The sequence below is a fragment of the Zeus faber genome (assembly GCF_960531495.2).
Source record: "Zeus faber genome assembly, chromosome: 18".
Taxonomy (NCBI): Eukaryota; Metazoa; Chordata; class Actinopteri; order Zeiformes; family Zeidae; genus Zeus; species Zeus faber.
In genome coordinates, this window is record NC_137210.1 from 24,713,558 (window position 1) to 24,732,905 (window position 19,348).

Sequence of the window (19,348 nt, forward strand, 5' to 3'; positions counted from 1 at the left end):
ACAGGCATTTTCATCGTACTTAAGTAGATAATACTAATGCACTTCCAACGGGGGTTTTTGGATTTTTGAGCATATACTGTGCGTTACAGAGGCTCCGTCAGCTATAGCGACACCCCGAGCGCACCTGGCCCCGCTCCGCAATTAGTCTGTCAATTTGTCAGAATATTACTTTTCCTGTTCCCGCAACAATAGAAGCGAGGATCGTTCAAGCGCGTCCGGCTTTCATGGCAGTGTGCGACTGCACAGATAAAGGATGGGTTCGCCGTTTTGCAGCCCAGACTATATTCAAATATTTGTTCCCAGTATTTATAACTGTTCGTGGCACAACACTGTACTGTTGAGAAAGGTAGCTCTCTGATGCAGCCTCTCGCTGTGCTTGGATGCGGTCCAGCCGGGCAAATATTTAAGCCTTTGAGCAAAATCCATATTGTCAGGGAATATTATTGTCAACCATGAGAACATGTTGTCGGATGGTCTTTATGTGTCCGGGAAATAAAATGGTCGCGAAAAGTGCATCGTAGCAGGTTAGAAACGGAAAGTTGCTCTTCCTCCTCCTATCAGCCTGTGGCTTCAGCCAACACGTGCTGTGGACGTGCTACGGCAGACTTTGAAAAGGAGATTCTAAGGAAAACCTCTTTTTAAAGTGAGTAACCACGCCCATTTCTTAAAATGCATTATGCTGCTCTACAGTACAGTATATACAGCACTTTTGGTTTAAGGTACTTGGACAAGTACCCCAAACAAGTATTAAGCAAATGACAAGTATATGCTAAGTAAATGTTAAAATGAAGGTGAGCTGTGTTCAATTTAATTTCACATTAATAATTATATTTTCTTATAAACCTCTCTACTAAGTATTACATAGGGGATATCATTTTTACTCCATGAATTATTATCACCACGATTCCTTGATTATCATACTTGATGTGGATTAGTACAGAGCACAACCAAAATGAAGCAGCAGTGCCGTGAACTGGGAATATGAAATAATGGAAAGTCCATCTAGACTTCTGGCGTCCTTCCTTTCTCCCGTGTAAAGTTCCCTGTGAACTTGGTGATTCGAGTGACGCGTAAACTCTTCCATGTCGCGCAACCCGGACGTCGGCTTCCAGCACGACCCGCAACTCGACGTGTGTGCCTGCCCGGTGCGTTGGGGACGGCGGTGCGTGTCGGCCCCCTGGGCCCCAGTCTCCCAGATGGCCCGCATGGCTCCAGCCCCGACCCTCCCCACGCTAACCCCCCCCGACACCCTGCAGCCTTGGCATGGACCCCCATGCGGGGTGCCAGCCATGGAGCACTGGGTTACTAGTGGGCAGCTGCCACTTTCCGCTGAGCCGCAGTGGGGGTACACACACACACGCACATGCGCACACACACACACACACACACACACACACACAAATACACAGACACACACTTAATTTTTACCCAAGGGGCATTTCCAAATGGTTTGTGAACTTCTGATGAACTGCAGTCCCCTGCTTCCTCACCTCTGTCTGTCATCCATACCATTCTTTTTTTTTTTTTTCCCTCTCTTTGAAAAGCTACAAAAGAAAACATTTAACCCGAAGGGATATGTGTTGATAACTTTTGTGATTACTCCCCTAGCTGTATCTAAATGGTGATATTCGATGCAGAGGAAGGTGCTGACCCTGCAGTGGGCAGCGTCGTCCTGCCCGACGCGCTGGTGCGCTGCGGTGGGCTGCGGCCCCGTGCGACCTTGAGCAGGAATAAGTGGGTAATGAAAATGGATGGATGAATGGAGGGCGGCGCTGGGGTGGGGCGTGGGACGTTTGACTCATTTTGAACTCCAAGGGCATGTCGTTGTAATGCTCCTTGGCAATACCTAGAGATTTTATACAATGCCTTTTAAAGCGTGGCGTACCTAGTTGTGGATACGGATGAACATCCAGAAAAAAAGAACATTGAATATATCCCTATTACATCAAGTGACCAAAAAAAAAAACGGAGATCGGGGTAAACCGGATTTTGGGGAAAAACATTGCATTTGCAAATGGAGTTCTTGGACTTGTAGTGTAATCCACCCAACACAGACCGTCTAATGGAGCACCACTTTAAAGAAGCTCCTCCAGGTTGAGCTATGCGGGTGACTCAAACCTGAGGACTATCTGGTTTGGGAGAGCCTTATTTGCACGAGGCCGTTTTCCTACCCCACTTCTGAACAAATCATTGGCAATAATGAACCAAAATGTTTTATGCAACTTGTGAAAGAAGATGCATGAGAAGCAGGGAAGAAGTGAGATTCCAGAAAAGAAGGGGCGGGGGTTAAAAGGACGTATGAAAGTGAATAAAAAAACTGTAACTAACGATATCAGAGCAACCAGACATAGCCCAGGGTTACGACCTTCATGACCTTCGTCTTTGCGAGCAGAGACGCACACTTAAAGAGACAGAATTAAGTTAAAGCGCAGCAGAGTGCTGAGTGCCGCGCAGAGAGCCAGACTTGTTTTTTTGTCTTCCACCAGAGCAGGCAATGCCCTAGCCTACTTTGTGCTGCGGCCATTATCTTGCCTGTAGCAGGTTCAACGGCTGTGTGTGTGTGTGTGTGTGTGTGTGTGTGTGTATGTGTATGTGTGTGTGTGTGTGTGTGTGTGTGTGCGCGCGCGCACTGAGTGTGAAAGTAGACCATTTTCCACTGTTGCCATGATATGAATACTGCATAAGGACCAGTCTGTGTTTTGGCATGTTGGCTGGCTGGAGTTTCATAGATCTGTCTGGATTTGTGTGTGTGTGTGTGTGTGTGTGTGTGTGTGTGTGTGTGTGTGTGTGTGTGTGTGTGTGCGTGTGCGTGTGTGCGTGCGTGCGTGCGTGCGTGCGTGCGCCTCAATTAAAAATAGTTTTGCTGAGTGTTGGTCCTCGATGGCTTTCCGAACACCGTGACGATCGGCCGAGAGCAGACGGATGGATCTAGACGGAATGCCAAGGCAGAGACGGACACAGGTAGACATAAATAATCATGAGCCGGACGTGGTGCTATTGTGGTCTGGCTATTGACCTTACTGTGCAGCAGAAACCTGCGCTTACGGTGCCTAACATCGTTTTTTATTTTACTGTTCCGAACTAAAATATCTGTGGATGCAGAGTCTTGATCCGAGCAGGCGTCAAACTCAGCGGATGGAAGCACGGCCAACGCACATTTTATTCATGGCAGCGCGCTTGAAATGTGGATGGAAGTATGCGATTGTGGCATATGACCATCACATCTTACAAACTGATTGGGTTTACCTGAAATAATTTTTGTGATAGCTCTAGTTGATATACAATCACATTTCTGCGTCTTGTGGTTGGTATCATGTTTTTGCATGGGGGAATTCTCTGATGCTGCTCTCTGGAATGGCTGTATCCAGGCCTCTCATACAGTGAGTGACTGCTTGCGTTTTTCAAACACACAGGATTATTACAACTGTGGATAATTAAGTCAAAAGGAAATCTGAGTGAGGTCTCCTTTTCCTTTGCTGTGTATGTATACTAGCACAGTATGTGAATACTTGCCGTGGTGCAGCATAATGCCGTCAGCAGGCCTGTGATGGAGAAAACGGACCCGATGTGTGTCATTTAATGTTCCCACGCAAGAACAAGATCAACTTTACTGCTGCGCTCCAAAATATCCATCAGTATAATTCCAGCTAGAAAAGTCATGGAATACTGTTCTGCCGTTTCCAGCTGTGTGTGTGTGTGTGTGTGTCTGTGTGTGTGTGTGTGCGTGTGTGTGCGTGTGCGAGTGCGTGTTCTTAGAAAATAGACCATTTTTCCATGCTTCCAAGTTATGAATTTTGTATGGAGTCCAGTCTGTATTTTTCCACGTTGACTGGTGTGTGCGCACATTCATGTGCATTCTCATTCATGCCGAGTCCTTGCCACGTGTATATTTTTTGTTTACCAATGCTTACTTCCCCGCCGTCAATACATCAGTGGTAGAGCATGCTCTAGTTGGGAATACCTCGCTTAACATTTCGCCCAGAACTGTTGTAGTGATATAACTGAAACAGAAAAGCAACAGGGCTGCCCCCCTGAAAGTTGAGGAGTTGAGTCATCACTCAGACACCCGTCAGTCAACTGAGATTCCTCAAGTCGAGCGGCGTTTTCAGTCTATGTGAATTACAATAACAGGATAAAACACACAGAGGCTTGCAAAATGCACGGGGATAACATTTCAAAGAGGGATCATAGATAAGGGAAATCATAAATGTGTTTTTATATGTGTGAATCGTCGGCGCCCGGACACGAACAGGGTTCTCCGTGTGCCCCGAAGGCAGTGCACCGTGCGTACAAATCAAAACAACTAAAAACAGTGTGGGGGCGGGGCACGGATGAACGGGGCACGACTGCTCGGCTCCTTAAGATTATTTTCTGCGCACTACGCGTGGAGAGGGGGTGGGGGCGATCGAGGGGGGAGTCACGGAGAAAGTGTCCCCATTAGGCACGGTTTCCTTCCATAGCGTTCCATGCGCCTCTGCTGCGTTCCATAAGCAGACGTAAAACGAAATAACCTCCATCTAAAATAAAAATTCAAAAAACAGGCTCTTTTGGCGCGCCGATGGATCGTTCGGGGCTCCCCATTGCGAGCGCGCGCATCATCGGCACCGTCAGAGAGGGAGAACGGTCAAATCGGATTCGACTGAGAACAATTCCGTGTCGTGTACAGCCCTGAAAAGCAACTTCTGTATATATTCAGTAATTTAAGTTCATCAGAATTCGTCCCCCCGGCGCTCTCCGATCAGAGCGTCTGTTATCCAAGTGTGTCTACGGCTGGATGCAGTATGCACAGCGGACTGCAGCCACTCACTGCCCTCCCACCTCTCCCTACAAACACATTTGTTAATGCAGAAGTGTGTTTTCATAAAGGCTCTTAAAAGCTATGGCACAGCTATATGGGTCCATGGGAGGCTTATGGAAGCCATATATTATGGATGACCACTCTTGGGCCCAGACCTTTGCATGGAGCACACTGGGAGCTTTTCTAGCCTCTGGCCAGCCACACCACCGTGACCAAAGGCCGGTTTCCTCTAGTCCGGGAAGAGGAGTTCATTACAGCCGAGACCACGGCCTAATGGCTGCACGCTCGGCTTTCCCTATTAATCTATATTCCGCCGCAATATGAGGAGCGCTGTTTGTCCTCTGCGGGGGCGTCCTTTTTCGGTGGGATGAACATGGATAAAGTTGCGCATCCTATCACATCATGTGTTAGAAATTGGTGTACTTTAACAATAATTCAATATCCCCTCTTCAAACGTTGCTAAACTTGACCTCTCCAATGGAGCGGTTTCCGGGGGCCGACACCATTGTCACCTTTGAGTTTGCCGATCTTCTTACGCCATCCGCAATACATTGACGAAAACACAATGTTGGAGTGAAGTGATGAGCAGGTGTTTTTCTAGCAGTGAATATGTTCCAGTCCACGTAGTCTCCACACGATTGAAAAATGAAGAAAGAAAAGTCAAAGACAAATTTTACAGCACAACCAATGCCGTGTTTTATCACGGTTTCCCTCATCGGTTCTCCGTAGACTCGAGGGGAGTAGAGTCGATTAAGAGGTAGAGTAGAGCCCCTTACCCTCTCTTTACCAGAACCACAAACATCACTTCCTTTGTTTCCCAGTGTACCAAGTTCGTCTGTGACATCATCCTGGATTCCCTCCTCGGTTCCCTTTGTATTTGTCATTACATCAACCCATTGAACCGTTGAACAACATCACATAGTGTGGAAGTCGCTTGGTGGAGGCCTTCAATGTAGTGTAGAGTTTAAAGGAATGAATCATACGGTATTTGTGTCTGGGAGCTATGAATAGTTCCTCAGTGTGTTGACAGTGCAAGGCATGAACCGAAGCCTTATCCTCGCATCTTCAGCCTCTGTTTGGACTCTCTCCGGCGCACATGGGTCACGGCTCTGACCCATGTGACACTTAAGTGCACGGGGCGCGGCGCGCTGCGTCTCCCATAGGCTCAGTTTAGCATCGCCGACAGCTAATGGCTCTGTGTCTGCTCCCAAACCTCGTGGAGCAGATGTGGAGAGGCATTGCCATTCAGACGGAGGGAAAGCGCCTGAAAAATGAATGAACGGAGCTCCCCCGGTGCACCCGGAGACGCAGCTCTCGTGGTTTTTTTTTTGTTTTGTTTTTGTTTTGCTTTGTTTTGTTTTGTTTTGTTTTGGTTTGTTTTTAGCCTCCGATTGTTTTTAACAAGGTGGTTTTGAAGCGCTGATAGTTTGAGGTCTCGCTTCAAAAAAGGGAAGAGTTGATTGTTGTTGCTCCGTGTGTCTTTTGTAGAGCTTGTTAGCACCGGATCACCAGTGTGGTTGACACACACACACACACAGACACACGCACGTATACAACCATCATTTGATGCCTCTGGCAAAGCTGAGGTGAGGGCTGTCTTTACACTCTGTGTCTGGTTGTGTTGGAGTCCATGAGGATTTGACTTCCAATTCCACCCTCGTGATTTCAACAAGTTGCGAAATCCGTGGACGGCGACTAACGGTGGCATACGTCACCGGCACGCACATGCATACGTGTGGGTGTCGAACTCTCAAGCCCCTATTTGTCGCCGTGCCAAGATGCATGTATATGTGCGCGTGCGCGCGTGCGTCCTTTGTGACGGCGACGCCTTGTGCCGTGACGGGGGCAGAACCGGCGATTTACGGCACCAATTAGGCTCTGCTCGTAAACAAACAAGTCAGCAGTCCAGCGACTTTGTTTCCAGGACCAGATAGCTGCCTCCCTGCAATCAAGTGCTTTGGCAGCTCACCAAACCATAGTGTGTCTGTGTGTGTGGGGGAGAGAGAGGGAGAGGAGAGATCCTTTCTGACACTTATTCACATCACTCTGCCGCTCCTCTCGGTAAACGGCAACACAGAAAATCAAACGACGATCGCGATCAATTGTGCATTTCAAGTTCCTTGTTCTACTACTCGCTTCCTGGATCCGGACCCGTCAACATCTCACTGTCATGGCCGTACGGTATTTGAATTGAGCCGCCCAACAGGATCACGCCACCGAACGGTGCGCTGTGTTTGCGAAGATCACCCGATACCACGGCAATACGGTCGCTTTAAGCAAAGAGATTTATTTTGGACACCCCCTCCAACAAGTGGGGAACTCCGGAACTCTTCCTTCCTTCTTCCTTCTTCCTTCTTTCTTTCGTCCGTCCGCCCATCCGTCTGGCCTTGCTCGCTTTTCCTTCTTTCATTAGTCCGTCCCGGCCCCTCTTGCCTTCTTGTTTCCCGTCGTTAGTCCGTCCGCCCGCCCACTCGCCCTCTCTCTCTTTCTTTGGTTCCTTCGCGGTTCCTCTTGCAGCGACAGCGGCCTGGAACCGTAGATCAGCGGTGGGATCGGTCCTCCGGGAGGGACGCACCGAGCGCCGGCCGGAAGGGAATTGGGTTTAGAAACATGGTTCCATTTTATTACTCAATCTATTTTTGGCATCATTATTGATTTATTTATTTATTTATTTATTTTTTCTCTCTTTCAAAGGCACCGATGAGGTTTGAGAAAGCGTCAAAATATTGAATTAGTACACGAGACTTTAGATTTCCCACCAGTATACGGCTCTTTTGTATCGACCCGGTATCCGGTGGGTTGAGCGCGTTCTATCAAGAACGAGCAGAAGACGTGGAGAACTATCGAAAGGCAAACAATCGGCGACGGCCGCCCCCGGGGACACTGTGTTCGATTACAGGGGAAGGAAAAAAAAAAAAAAAAGTCAAAGTAGGAAGGATAAAGTTGACGCGTTTGCCAAATTAGCGTTGTCACCAGTGTCTGCGAGGGCTTTCCACAGACAGTGGATGGAGATAAAAAGACTAATGAGAAACAGAGGGGTTGCAGAAAGAGCACCAGTGTGTATTATAAATAACCCAGATCAATAATAAATGACAGCGTATCTCGTATATTTGGAGTCGGGCCTGGAGTCCTCGGGGGGGGGGGGGGGGGGGGGGATGAAAAGGCAGGGCTCCCCCACCAGCCTCCACCCCCTCCCCCCCAACTCCTCTTCCTCCACCCCCCACCCCCTGTCACTGAAGAGAGTGGGATAAGGGAGGATGAGAACCAGTTGATGTTATATATACTCTGTGTGTGTGTGTGTGTGTGTGTGTGTGTGTGTGTGTGTGTGTGTGTGTGTGTGTGTGTGTGTGTGTGTGTGTGTGTGTGTGTGTGTGTGTGTGTGTGTGTGTGTGTGTGTGTGTGTGTGTGTGTGCGCACGCATTATTATTTTTTTTCCTCCTTCCTCTCCCGAGCAGATAGCGGCGGGCACGTGAGTGTGTGCATGCTGCCGTGTTTTGGCGTGTCGCGAAAGCGGCCGCTGTCCATTACTTATTCATCAGCTCCGTCTGCCTGCCTGCCTGCCGCGCGGTATACCTCTGCACGGCACGCAATCATTACGCCGCATGCATTATTTAACGCACACACACACACACACACACACACACACACACACACGCATGCACGTTCAATTGGATGGAGATAGCTTCCCCGCGCGCGCGTACACAAACACACACACACACACACACACACACACACACACACACACACACACACACACACACACACACACACACACACTCTTTTTGCCATGTCTCGTATTTTAACATGCACACAGATCTGAACACACACACACATGCGAGCAGGCTGTTTTTTTTGTTCTATTTTCTTCGATTGTACACATTCATACAAAGACACGCGCACACACACACGGACGCACTGAGAGAAAACACGCTATTTGTCTTGCTGAAGGATACTGCGCCGCGAAGCCAAGATTCGTTTTGTTTCCCGTAAAGACGAGTGGCCAGGGGGACCTGGGCCATGAGAGATACATCATTTCCTATTATCATCTATTATCATCTGTCCCGTCACTTCCCCATCACATTTAACCGTCGGTCTCGGCAGATAACGCAGAGAGGCTTCCTGGGATGTTTTCTGGCCGGGATTAGCCGCCTGCTGCACATGGTTTTGCATAGAGTCACACAGTGTGTGACGGCTCCTTTCCAAAGTACTTTACTGTACCGAAGAGCGGCTATAGCGGCTCTACCGGTTTCCCTGATTGGAACTGAACTCGGAAGGTTTTATCGGCGGTATAAGCATGTCTGGGAAAGGATGCAAATATCAGTCACGCACGGGAGTTGAATGGCGGCCGAGGCGAAATTGATAAACCGGTGCGACTAGTCGTGATCTGTAAGCTGTGGATGTTAAACAGCACATTGGGATTTTAGGAGTATCCAGACCGTCTCAAGTGACCCAGATAAAAAAAAAATAAAAAATCCAAAAAAGGCAAACTTTGGAGAAGGGAAAGTGACCGTCTCAGAGCAGGGGGGGGAGGGGACTGTTGCATTTTGGAACGGAATTCTAAGAGTTGTAGTGTAATCCACCCGACACATGGATTTCCACTTTAAATGTAAAATACCAAACAAAAGGCGCCTGAAGCAGAAAAGCAAAGGGCTAACGCTGAGCAGTAAAGAAGCCCGTCGGCTAGAATTTACAACAAACTCGGTGCCATTGACCTGAGTAATAACAACAACAACATCGCCTCATGGCTGTGTTCACTAGGTGGGCGGGGCGGCTTGTTTGTCTGTCTCCCGGTCCGTCTGCGCCAGCGCTGTGCGGCCCGGGTCAGGGACCGGCGGCCGAGCGTCGGTGCTACCTGCGGGGACTTTGTGCGGCTCCGGGAAGCGCGCTTGACGTCAAACACTGTACGGTGACCTGATAACACACGCCTTATCTCTGGCAGGTGTGTGCGTACATGCGTGGGCGTGTGTTCCGAGCAAACAACACCGCTTACGGGATACTTCAGGAATAGCAACTCTGAGCGCACGCACGCACGCACGCACGCACGCCAGCCGGTTTCGATCAAACGCCGTGGTTGGAGTCTATTTTGGTGGCCCTACTTATCTCTCCATCTCTGGTTCAGCCCTTTTTGAAAGGAGTGACGCCAGAACCTCTTTTCTCTATTTAATAACAAGCATTTTAGAAATGTCCATTGAGTATAAGTGTCAGGATGAAGGACAGGGACCTCTCTTTATCCGCCGCTTCGTATCCTCTCGCGCCGTTGACAAGTTCAGCCTATTGATTAGCGTCATCGAGTAGTGCAGGCGGCATTCACATTTCGGAGATGGCCGTTGCGCCGCTGATATGAAAACACACGCAAAGGTGTGTGGATTGCGTCTGCGTCCGTCCCCGAGTCCTTCTGAGGAAGCTGCTCTTTGTTGGAGCGGCGTCGGAATGAGACGGCCATTACCGACGCACAAACACTGAGTGATTGAAACCCCATTCCTCCTGTTTTTCTTCATTCTTATTGGCTGGGTATCGACCCAGCGTTGATATGACAGCCAGATATACAGTATGTCGGGTGTCTCCCCCGGGGTCGGTCATTGGCCGGTCCTGACGCCACTCGATAGGCTCATCCATCAGCGGAGCTAATGGCTTCTGTTTTACCGTTTCCTCCATGCTGCTCTGTTCTCTCTCTGTTAATCCGACCAACTTCTGTCCAGTTCTCTTCATTGTTTACTGTGTGTGTGTGTGTGTGTGTGTGTGTGTGTGTGTGTGTGTGTGTGTGTGTGTGTGTGTGTGTGTGTGTGTGTGTGTGTGTGTGTGTGTGTGTGTGTGTGTGTGTGTGTGTGTGTGTGTGTGTGTGTATCTATATAAATATATATATATATATATACAAACAGGACAACCGGTGACAGGGTCATGGACGCCCATGGACTCATTGATGCACGTGGGGAGTGAAGTCTAGTCCGTCTGGTTCGACCCCACAGAAGAGCTTCTGGAGCACAAACTATGAAAAAGTTAATGCTGCTATGATAGAAAGGTGTAGAACACACAGTGCATCACAGCTTGATGTGTATAGAGCTGCGTATCTGCAGACCGGTCAGAGTGTCCATGCTGACCCCTGTCCACCCCGAAAGCTCCTATAACGCGCACTTGAGCATCAGAACTGGACCATGGAGCAATGGAAGAAGGTGGCCTGGTCTGAAGGTGGTCTGGCCAAGAGAGTTGACTTGGCCTTGGAAGAGGTGTTGACTTGGCCTCCAAATTCCCAGATCTCAATCTGATGGATCATCTGTGGGATGTTCTGGATCAACAAGCCAGATACCACAGGACACCTTCACAGGTCTTGTGGAGTCCATGCCTCCACAGGTCACAGCTGTTTTGGTGGCACAAGGGGGAGCTACACAATGTTAGGCAGGTGGTTTTAATTTTGTGGCTGATCTGTGTGTGTGTGTGTGTGTGTGTGTGTGTGTGTGTGTGTGTGTGTGTGTGTGTGTGTGTGTGTGTGTGTGTGTGTGTGTGTGTGTGTGTGTGTGTGTGTGTGTGTGTGTGTATGCAGTATATATAAATATATATGTGTGTGTGTATATGTGTGTTTATATGTATCTATATACAGTATATGAACTGTATACACACATATACAGTATATGTATGTGTATATGTATGTATGTGTATATGTATGAGTATACAGTATATGAACTGTATATTCACACACACACACACACACACACACACACACACACACACACACACACACAGAGTGACTCCTATTAAAATTTACAGCATGCCTAGGACTGCCCTCTGATGTCACCAGCTGAGGGGGGAGAGAGAGAGAGAGATGGAGAGGGAGAGAGATTGTGGGAGGGGACAAGCGGAATGGAGGGAGGGAGGGAGGGAGGGAGCGAGAGAGAGCAGGAGGGTGTTGAGCAGAGCGCTGCCGTCAGTGACAGAGCGAGGAGCGCAGAGAGCAGCGAAAGAGAAAGACAAACTAACAGAGAGGAACAGGGAGAAGACGGAAAGAGAGCGAGATCGAGAGAGGGAGAGAGAGAGATAGAGAGAGGACGAACTGTCCCCGGCACCACAGCGACGGGCTGTTTTGGCTGCACTCTGCCCTGCAGTGGACTTTATCGCTCTATTCCGACTCGACGGGCTCGGACACATACACTCACACATAAACAAACAGTCCTGACGGTGCAGCTGATGGGTAAGAGCTCCGGCTGTTGTACTCTGTGTGTGTGTGTGTGAGAGTGTGTGTGTGTGTGTGTGTGAGAGAGAGAGAGAGAGAGAGAGAGAGAGAGAGAGAGAGAGAGAGAGAGAGAGAGAGAGAGAGAGAGAGAGAGAGAGAGAGAGAGAGAGAGAGAGAGAGAGAGAGAGAGAGAGAGAGAGAGAGAGAGAGAGAGAGAGAGAGAGAGAGAGAGAGAGGTAAGCAGGGCTGAGCAGTGACTGTGTTTATTGAATGGCTGTGATTTATGGAGTCTCGGTCTCAGCAACACTCACACTGCAGTTAAACGGAACAGATGGGTGTGTGTGTCTGCGGCGTTCATGTGTGTTTTTTACACACAAACGTCTAAATTAAGGCTTGGATTGGAACCGGTTCACCGCCACGGAGAATCTGCATCTCCAGCGATTTGGTTTCTGTGTGCCAACAAGGATTGGGCGCCATGGATTTTGGTGTTATTGAAACTTTAAAGCCAGTCGTGTCACGTTGTTTTCTGATGAAACGTCGCTCGCATGCGTCTGAGGTCTGTCTCTAAAGTTGCGCTTTAATGCTGTATACCGTATATTTATCTTCTGTCTTACCTCTCACTCAGCTCGGGTGTGTGTGTGTGTGTGTGTGTGTGTGTGTGTGTGTGTGTGTGTGTGTGTGTGTGTGTGTGTGTGTGTGTGTGTGTGTGTGTGTGTGTGTGTGTGTCGTGTGCGTGTTTTCCCTGCTTTTTGAGCATGAGCTTAACGGTCACATACGTGGGGGGGAAAGTGATGTCAAACATGCATAAAGCGCACAAGGCCAGGGGAGGTGTTCGCAGGCGGCCGACGCTGCTGCACTCAAGCCTCCCTGACTCGGCCCCTCCTCCCGATTCATCCCATCGAGGCGGTCGCAGTGTTCCCGCCGGATCGAGGACGCCGGACACCCGGGGTTAAAGAGGGCGCCGGTGTCGGAAATGGGAGACATCAAAGAGAAGCAGCTGGAGTTTTCCCCCTTTTTTCGACACACAGAGTAGACGCACGCTGGGTGTATCGCTCAATCTCAAGCCAACAAAGTCTACACCGTTGTGTAAAAGTAGTGGATCGGTTCATTACTTTACATTACTGCATTGGGCGGTGCTATTTTTAGGACGCGAACGACGATGGATATCTGATGTGAAAATATCCGTCGCTCAAACAGACACTCGCCTCGGCACACTGAAGTTACCTGCATCGTCTGCATAATGGCCGTAGCAGCAATGGGGAGTAGGGCAGTGAATGAGAGGGGAGGCGGGGTGGCGAGGCAGCGATGGGAATGAGGGGCAGAGGTGGAGTGGGAGCGATGGATGGAGGGATGGAGTAACTGGGGGGGGGGGAACCGGCAGCGACGATGCGACATGCCCCGCCGTGCACACGGGCCATGTGCTCGTCCAAACGTCCGCCCCGATTGGTCCGTCCGCGGGCCCTCGGCTCCGCCCTCTGCCTCCCTTTCACCAGCCAATCCCTGCCGTTCGTCCTGGCGGTCGCCATGGCGTTTCTCGGCCCTCCCCCGGGAGCACCTGCGTGTTTGACTCGACCTTATTACGGCAGGAATCACATCGGCTTTGATTGTGCCTCCGTGCGTGCGCCGGCGTCGCTGTGGTGCCGGTGTTTGCGTACGGATGTGTTTGCACTATGACTCGGATCCGGCGGGACGAGGAGCTTCCCAGAGGGGAGCCCTGATCTATAAATAACCGCTGGATCCATGACGTTAGCCCGAGAGCGACCGAGGGAGCGAGGGGATGAAAAAGATCCGGAGAGAGATGGAGGAGAGGCGGGGAAGGATGGGAGAGGATGGGATATAAATGAGGAATTAATTATAGAATTATCTGTCTTCAACAAGTGTGTGTGTGTGTGTGTGTGTGTGTGTGTGTGTGTGTGTGTGTGTGTGTGTGTGTGCGTGTGCGTGTGCGTTAAAATCCCTCAAAATTAATCTCATTTGGACATTTGCCTGAACCGGTTCAGTAAACAAATTAAATATTTAAATATGGTCGGCCTCTTTGAAACAAAATAATGGTGGTAAAGCGGTCCGTTAACTGTGATGAAAAATAGTTGGAGCGGGTTCATCTCGGCAGTGCGGTTAATTGGTAGGAGATTCTTTCCCGCAGCTTCGACGGCTGCAGTCGACTGGCAACTTTCTCTGCGTTTGAAAAAAAAAAAAAAAGCTGATTAAGACGTACAGACAGGCGCTGAGGGTCAGATCCTCACTCAATTCACCCAATTACGGAACGGGAATAGAACGTGTCTTTAAGGTAACCCCGGGGGAGGTACCCGGGGATCCTACTGAGACGAGCCCCGGCGCGGAGAGCTCACCTCAACTGCGGCAACCCTGAAACGGAATAAATAGGAAAAATAATAAATATATAAATGTTCGGCTCAACGGCACTGCAGCACCATCGATATGAATTCTAGGCCTTGGTAAAAAGGGAAGTAACAACATTATTGGGTCCATTGTTGTGGATATGAGTGTGTTGGAAGCAGCTTCGTCCATATTGGGTTCACTTTGCTGTTGGTTTGTGGGTTTTTTTTTAAACGGAACCTTTTATTGCCACTTAGATCATGCGGGTTTCTTGATGTACGTTTTTAAAAATGTGCTTGAACCCATGTGAATAAATGTTATCCTTCTCTTTTATGAATATGCTGGGCCTGCCTGTTTCATAACGGCTTTTATGGATTCACAGAATCAGTATAAACACTGCCGTGACTGAATCATCACCCGTGCAAGCGCGTCACATGCATGCGGATTTTCAGGATGGGAATACTGAACTTTTTATGCCTTTTTTTGCGCTTTTTTTAAATAAATAAATATATATATAAAGATATATATAAGCAGAAACTCACCAACCCGAAAATCAATTATTTGTTTTCCTCTTTCCCCAACAAATCTCCATGAGCTGATCCCTGAACCGCCCTCCACCCACTTTGGACCCAGATACCGACCTGAAGTTTTTCCGATTGCATCCCTTTTTGTCCGGTATGAGACAGTGACGGGCTGCTAGTTGTTCAAGCGATACATCTTGCGTCCTTATCAAAAAATTCAAATAAAAACATTGTGTAAAACATGTTTTAAATGCAACACCCAGTGGGTCGATGAATGGTCATGCATCAAAATACTGTGGAGTGTATCTGTCTGTGTCCTCAAAGATTGGAATCTCTCGCTCCCTGCCACAGTTCCATCATGAGACGCGCTCGCTTTTTAAAACCATTCGTCACAAAACTTGAAAACATATGTAACGTCTTTCAGTCTTGACAGTTAACCTCCCTCTCCCACTGGAAGCTCTCTGAGCCCCTGAGCTGGAGGGTGAGTGGCTGTAATTGGTTATTCTGCCTCAGCAACGAAGCCCGGCATTGATCACTGGGCCACTCCTCTATTAATGCAATATACATACACACGCACAGCCACACATTGTGCTTACGAGCTGCGTCAAACATTACAGAACAAGAAAACTCCACAGTGCCGGATCTTGGCGTCACATACAACACGTTTATGTTTACCAAATTTGAAACTTACCGGCTGAAAAACACAATGAAATCCTTCCTATTAGAAACATATGTATATACAGTATCTGCCACAAGTGACGTCAGATAATCTTGTTTTTTTCCTATATTTTCTTCTCATTAAATGATCTGCAAATGCAAAATACTGTTTGTACCGTCGCTCTATATTTCTAGGTCTAATTTTTTTTATGATGAAAATGTTTTTTTATATGTGTGCTGTTTTTTGTAATGGAATAATAAACATGAATGGTATGGAATTGTCAACAATAAATATGTCCCATGGGTGAGGAATATTTTTCATACTTTTATTGCCTTTTTTTCTTCTTCTTCTTATTTTTTTTACTTGGTTGCGGGTGGGGGTGTAGGGGGGGTGGGGTGGGGGGGGTGTCCTCCTTTATTGAGCTCCATGAGAACAAATAGCCCTCTGTGGCCAGCATGCTAAGCGGGGCACCCAGGCTAATGTTGCAGCCACGCTAGCGGCTCCCACACATCAATAGCGCCGGGGCCGAAGGAGAGGGTGGAGCCCGGTCCAGAGGCCAGTCAGAGCGCTAGTTAGACGAAATGGGGGGATGAGGGGAGGGAAGGCATTGGTGGCACTTTGTGTCAAACGCCCCGGGGCCCTTCTCCGTGATTGAGATCCCATACTATTTCCAGTACCCTATGGGAACGTGGACAATGTGTTGTTGTTGTTGTTGTTTTTGTGATGTTAATTGAGGGGGTATTCCATGTGTGGCTGGGCAGGCATCTGAAAGGGCCCGATGTGTTCAGTGGCACTCAGTTTGACCCCCATTGACCCGCTTGGCGCCTCGACAATACGCTTCCATTATTCGACCGTGCTGGTTGTTGTTTGTTTGCTGTCTTTGGGGAAATTTGACAGTGTGCGTTAATGTGAGCATGTACAGTACATAGGGTGTATGTATATGCACGGGAAGTGGTGGGGGTGAAAGGTGGAAGGGTTTGTATGGAGAGCACTGCTGTTTGATGAAGGCAGCGCATAATAAAAAATGGTCAACAGTGTCCATACATGCACAAGGTCACATGTCAGAGGTACAGTGGCAACAAGTGGCGCACGCAAACACAACCCGCAGACAAGTAGTCAAGACAATGACGGTCTTGATTCCCATGGCTTGTGTAAACACATCCGAACACATTTCCCCAATTTCCATTTGCGTGTGTAGATGTAAAGGTAAGCTCTGTTGTACTGTGAGTTAAAGGAGAACGCCTGTATTTCTTAAGCTAAATCGTGTTTTTCGATCATTGGAAGTCAACCAGAGTGATTGGGCCATCAGAATCTCTTAAAATGAGAGAATAGCTACGGCTGACTGCTACGCGATGGGGCAATCATGTCCCCAGAGAACATGGGCGTGATTGCCCCCTTGCATTAATGCAGGCCCCTCTCTGGTTCTATGAGTGATTGGATTTCTCACAGCACGACTTGTTACGAGTCCTGCATTTAGGTACGTCTCAGTGCTGTTGCTGACCTGCACTTCTTGCACGTTCTTCATCCATTATGTTTTTTCCAATCAAACTGCGTCTCCACAGTGGTTATTTGACTTGTGTGGGCTGCCCCAAATATTCAAATTTTGTATGAAAGGCAACTGTACGACTGCAATGTTTTCAAGTCAAACGCATCGCTCCGGTGGCTGTCAATCCTCGGTCATTTATTCCACGAGGCATCATCCATCAAGCCAACCAAGAGGGATACAAGCGTGCCAGAATGTTCAAATACACATGCATATGCATGATCAACAACAAAAAAAAAAAAATCCAGACACACACACACACACGCGTACACACACACACACACACACACAGACACCGCTGCAGCACCAGCCTGTCTGTCTGGTCTGACCACACCCTCAATCTCCCTGCGCTCCCAAAAGACGGTGTTGAGTTACCTCCCGTGCTGAAATCCTGCCCGGTACCAATCCCTCCATTGGCTCTCACGCCATGTTACTACGACTCCATCGCCAGCTCATTGGTCAATTTGGAAAGCAGGGTGCCTGTGATAGGTCAGCGGTGCATTCCTCGGGTTTCAGGAGACCCGATAATTGGGCCAGGTATTGGCGCGATTCCAGGTGGCTCATGTCAAGCTATGGCAATTTAACATTCCTGCCTTTTATTCTCAAAAGGAATGAAGGCGTGTACAGGCCCAAAATACTCTATTGTATAATAATCTATTGTGTTGGTCACTGTGCCATTCAAAATCCCATTGATCTAATGAAATAACTCATTATTAAAACCTGGTTGTGGATGTTTCAGCATGCAACCATGTTTCATCCAGGCTCTAATATTGAGAGAGAAATGGGCTGTGTCGTGTGTTTTTTAGGGTTTTAGGATTATACTTCTTTTTTGGCGCAGTAATCTGTGACTTCCCTAATGCTTGGGTTTTTTTTTTTTGTTGTTGTTGTTGTTGTTGTTTTATTCTTTCTGCACGCACGTTTCGTGTTTATGCAAGGCTGTCGCTTAACGTCGGTTTAATCTCAAATTTGTTCGCAACTCAGTCATGTTTGGACGGCGTGCAATCCTTAAAAAATTGAGCATCCTTTTTAAATGTATAATCAGTAACATTATATTGAGTCGTGTACTTCCCTTATTGCCTTCAGGGGGTGGGGTGGGGTATATAGTATTATAGTTATAGTTATTTTATTTTCTATATATCGTTGCAGCATCCCCATGTGCTGTGACTGGGACATGATGCATGGGCCATTTCTGAACTGTTGCCGCCACCCCCCCGAATGTAACACAGCAGGTCTGGTGACCCCGAGAATCAATCTCCATCAACACCCCACACACAGACCCATGCGCCAACGCACCCTCGCTGCACGCACACACAGAAAGTAGTGTAAGGCCTGGCGTATGCGTGTCAGCAAATCCCTGCTGCTAAACTCATGTTGCAGGGGGATTGTTTTTGCCCGGTTGCCGTGTTGCATCATCCCACCCCCATGTGGACGCTCCAGAGTGTGTGTGTGTGTGTGTGTGTGTGTGTGTGTGTGTGTGTGTGTGTGCGTGCGTGTGTGCGTGTGTGTGTGCATGCGTGTGTGCGTGCTTGTACTTGTGTATATCTGCACGCATCTACATACAGTTATCTAAACAAGGCTTATAGAGCATGTGGAGGTGTGCGGTAGATGTCTGGGTTTAATGTCTGTGCTAGTCCTAAATTTATGTAAGCAAGGGCTGTGTGTGTGTGTGTGTGTGTGTGTGTGTGTGTGTGTGTGTGTGTGTGTGTGTGTGTGTGTGTGTGTGTGTGTGTGTGTGTGTGTGTGTGTGTGTGTGTGTGTGTGTGTGTGTGTGTGTGTGTGTGTGTGAGTGAGTGAGTGAGTGAGTGAGTGAGTGAGGGTTAAGTCACTGTTAGTTGTACATATAGTGTAGCTCCGTGATGGCTTGTGTATGTCTGAGCATCCTTGCTTGGATTGACAAAATTGAATATCACATTACTTTTGGACAAACCTTATTATCGATAATTTGACGTACTTTGGGGGATGACTATTGGTGCTTTAATAGGATATTTAGACACAATAAATATTTGCGCGACAAACATAACGTAATGGGGACATTTTGACCAAGCAGGTAGAGGCGTTTATCAGAACAGCTAGGACAAACTGTGCAGTTCAGAAAGTTGAGTTACTTTACTGTAATGCTCTTTAAACAAAGCATTTAACTATATCACCATATGACAACCAAAACATCCAAAACCCCGGAGAATATTGATATCAATATATCACCCAGCCAACCCACCTTCATCCAATACACACTAGGTGTGTGTGTGTGTGTGTGTGTGTGTGTGTGTGTGTGTGTGTGTGTGTGTGTGTGTGTGTGTGTGTGTGTGTGTGTGTGTGTGTGTGTGTGTGT

At 48.2% G+C, this 19,348-nt stretch overlaps 1 protein-coding gene across 1 annotated transcript in view; it reads left to right on the forward strand.

Moving 5' to 3' along the window:
* Positions 1–1,082: 1,082 nt before the first annotated feature.
* Positions 1,083–19,348, forward strand: part of LOC307243950 (histone deacetylase 4-like) — a gene marked incomplete at its 5' end in the record, with an annotated part of 88,217 nt that continues 69,951 nt past the window's right edge. Inside the window, 3 exons of the mRNA XM_080018920.1 lie at positions 1,083–1,345; positions 16,675–16,682; positions 17,380–17,508. Coding sequence (XP_079875046.1) covers positions 1,083–1,345; positions 16,675–16,682; positions 17,380–17,508 — 400 coding nt within the window. The remainder of the gene's footprint in view (positions 1,346–16,674; positions 16,683–17,379; positions 17,509–19,348) is intronic.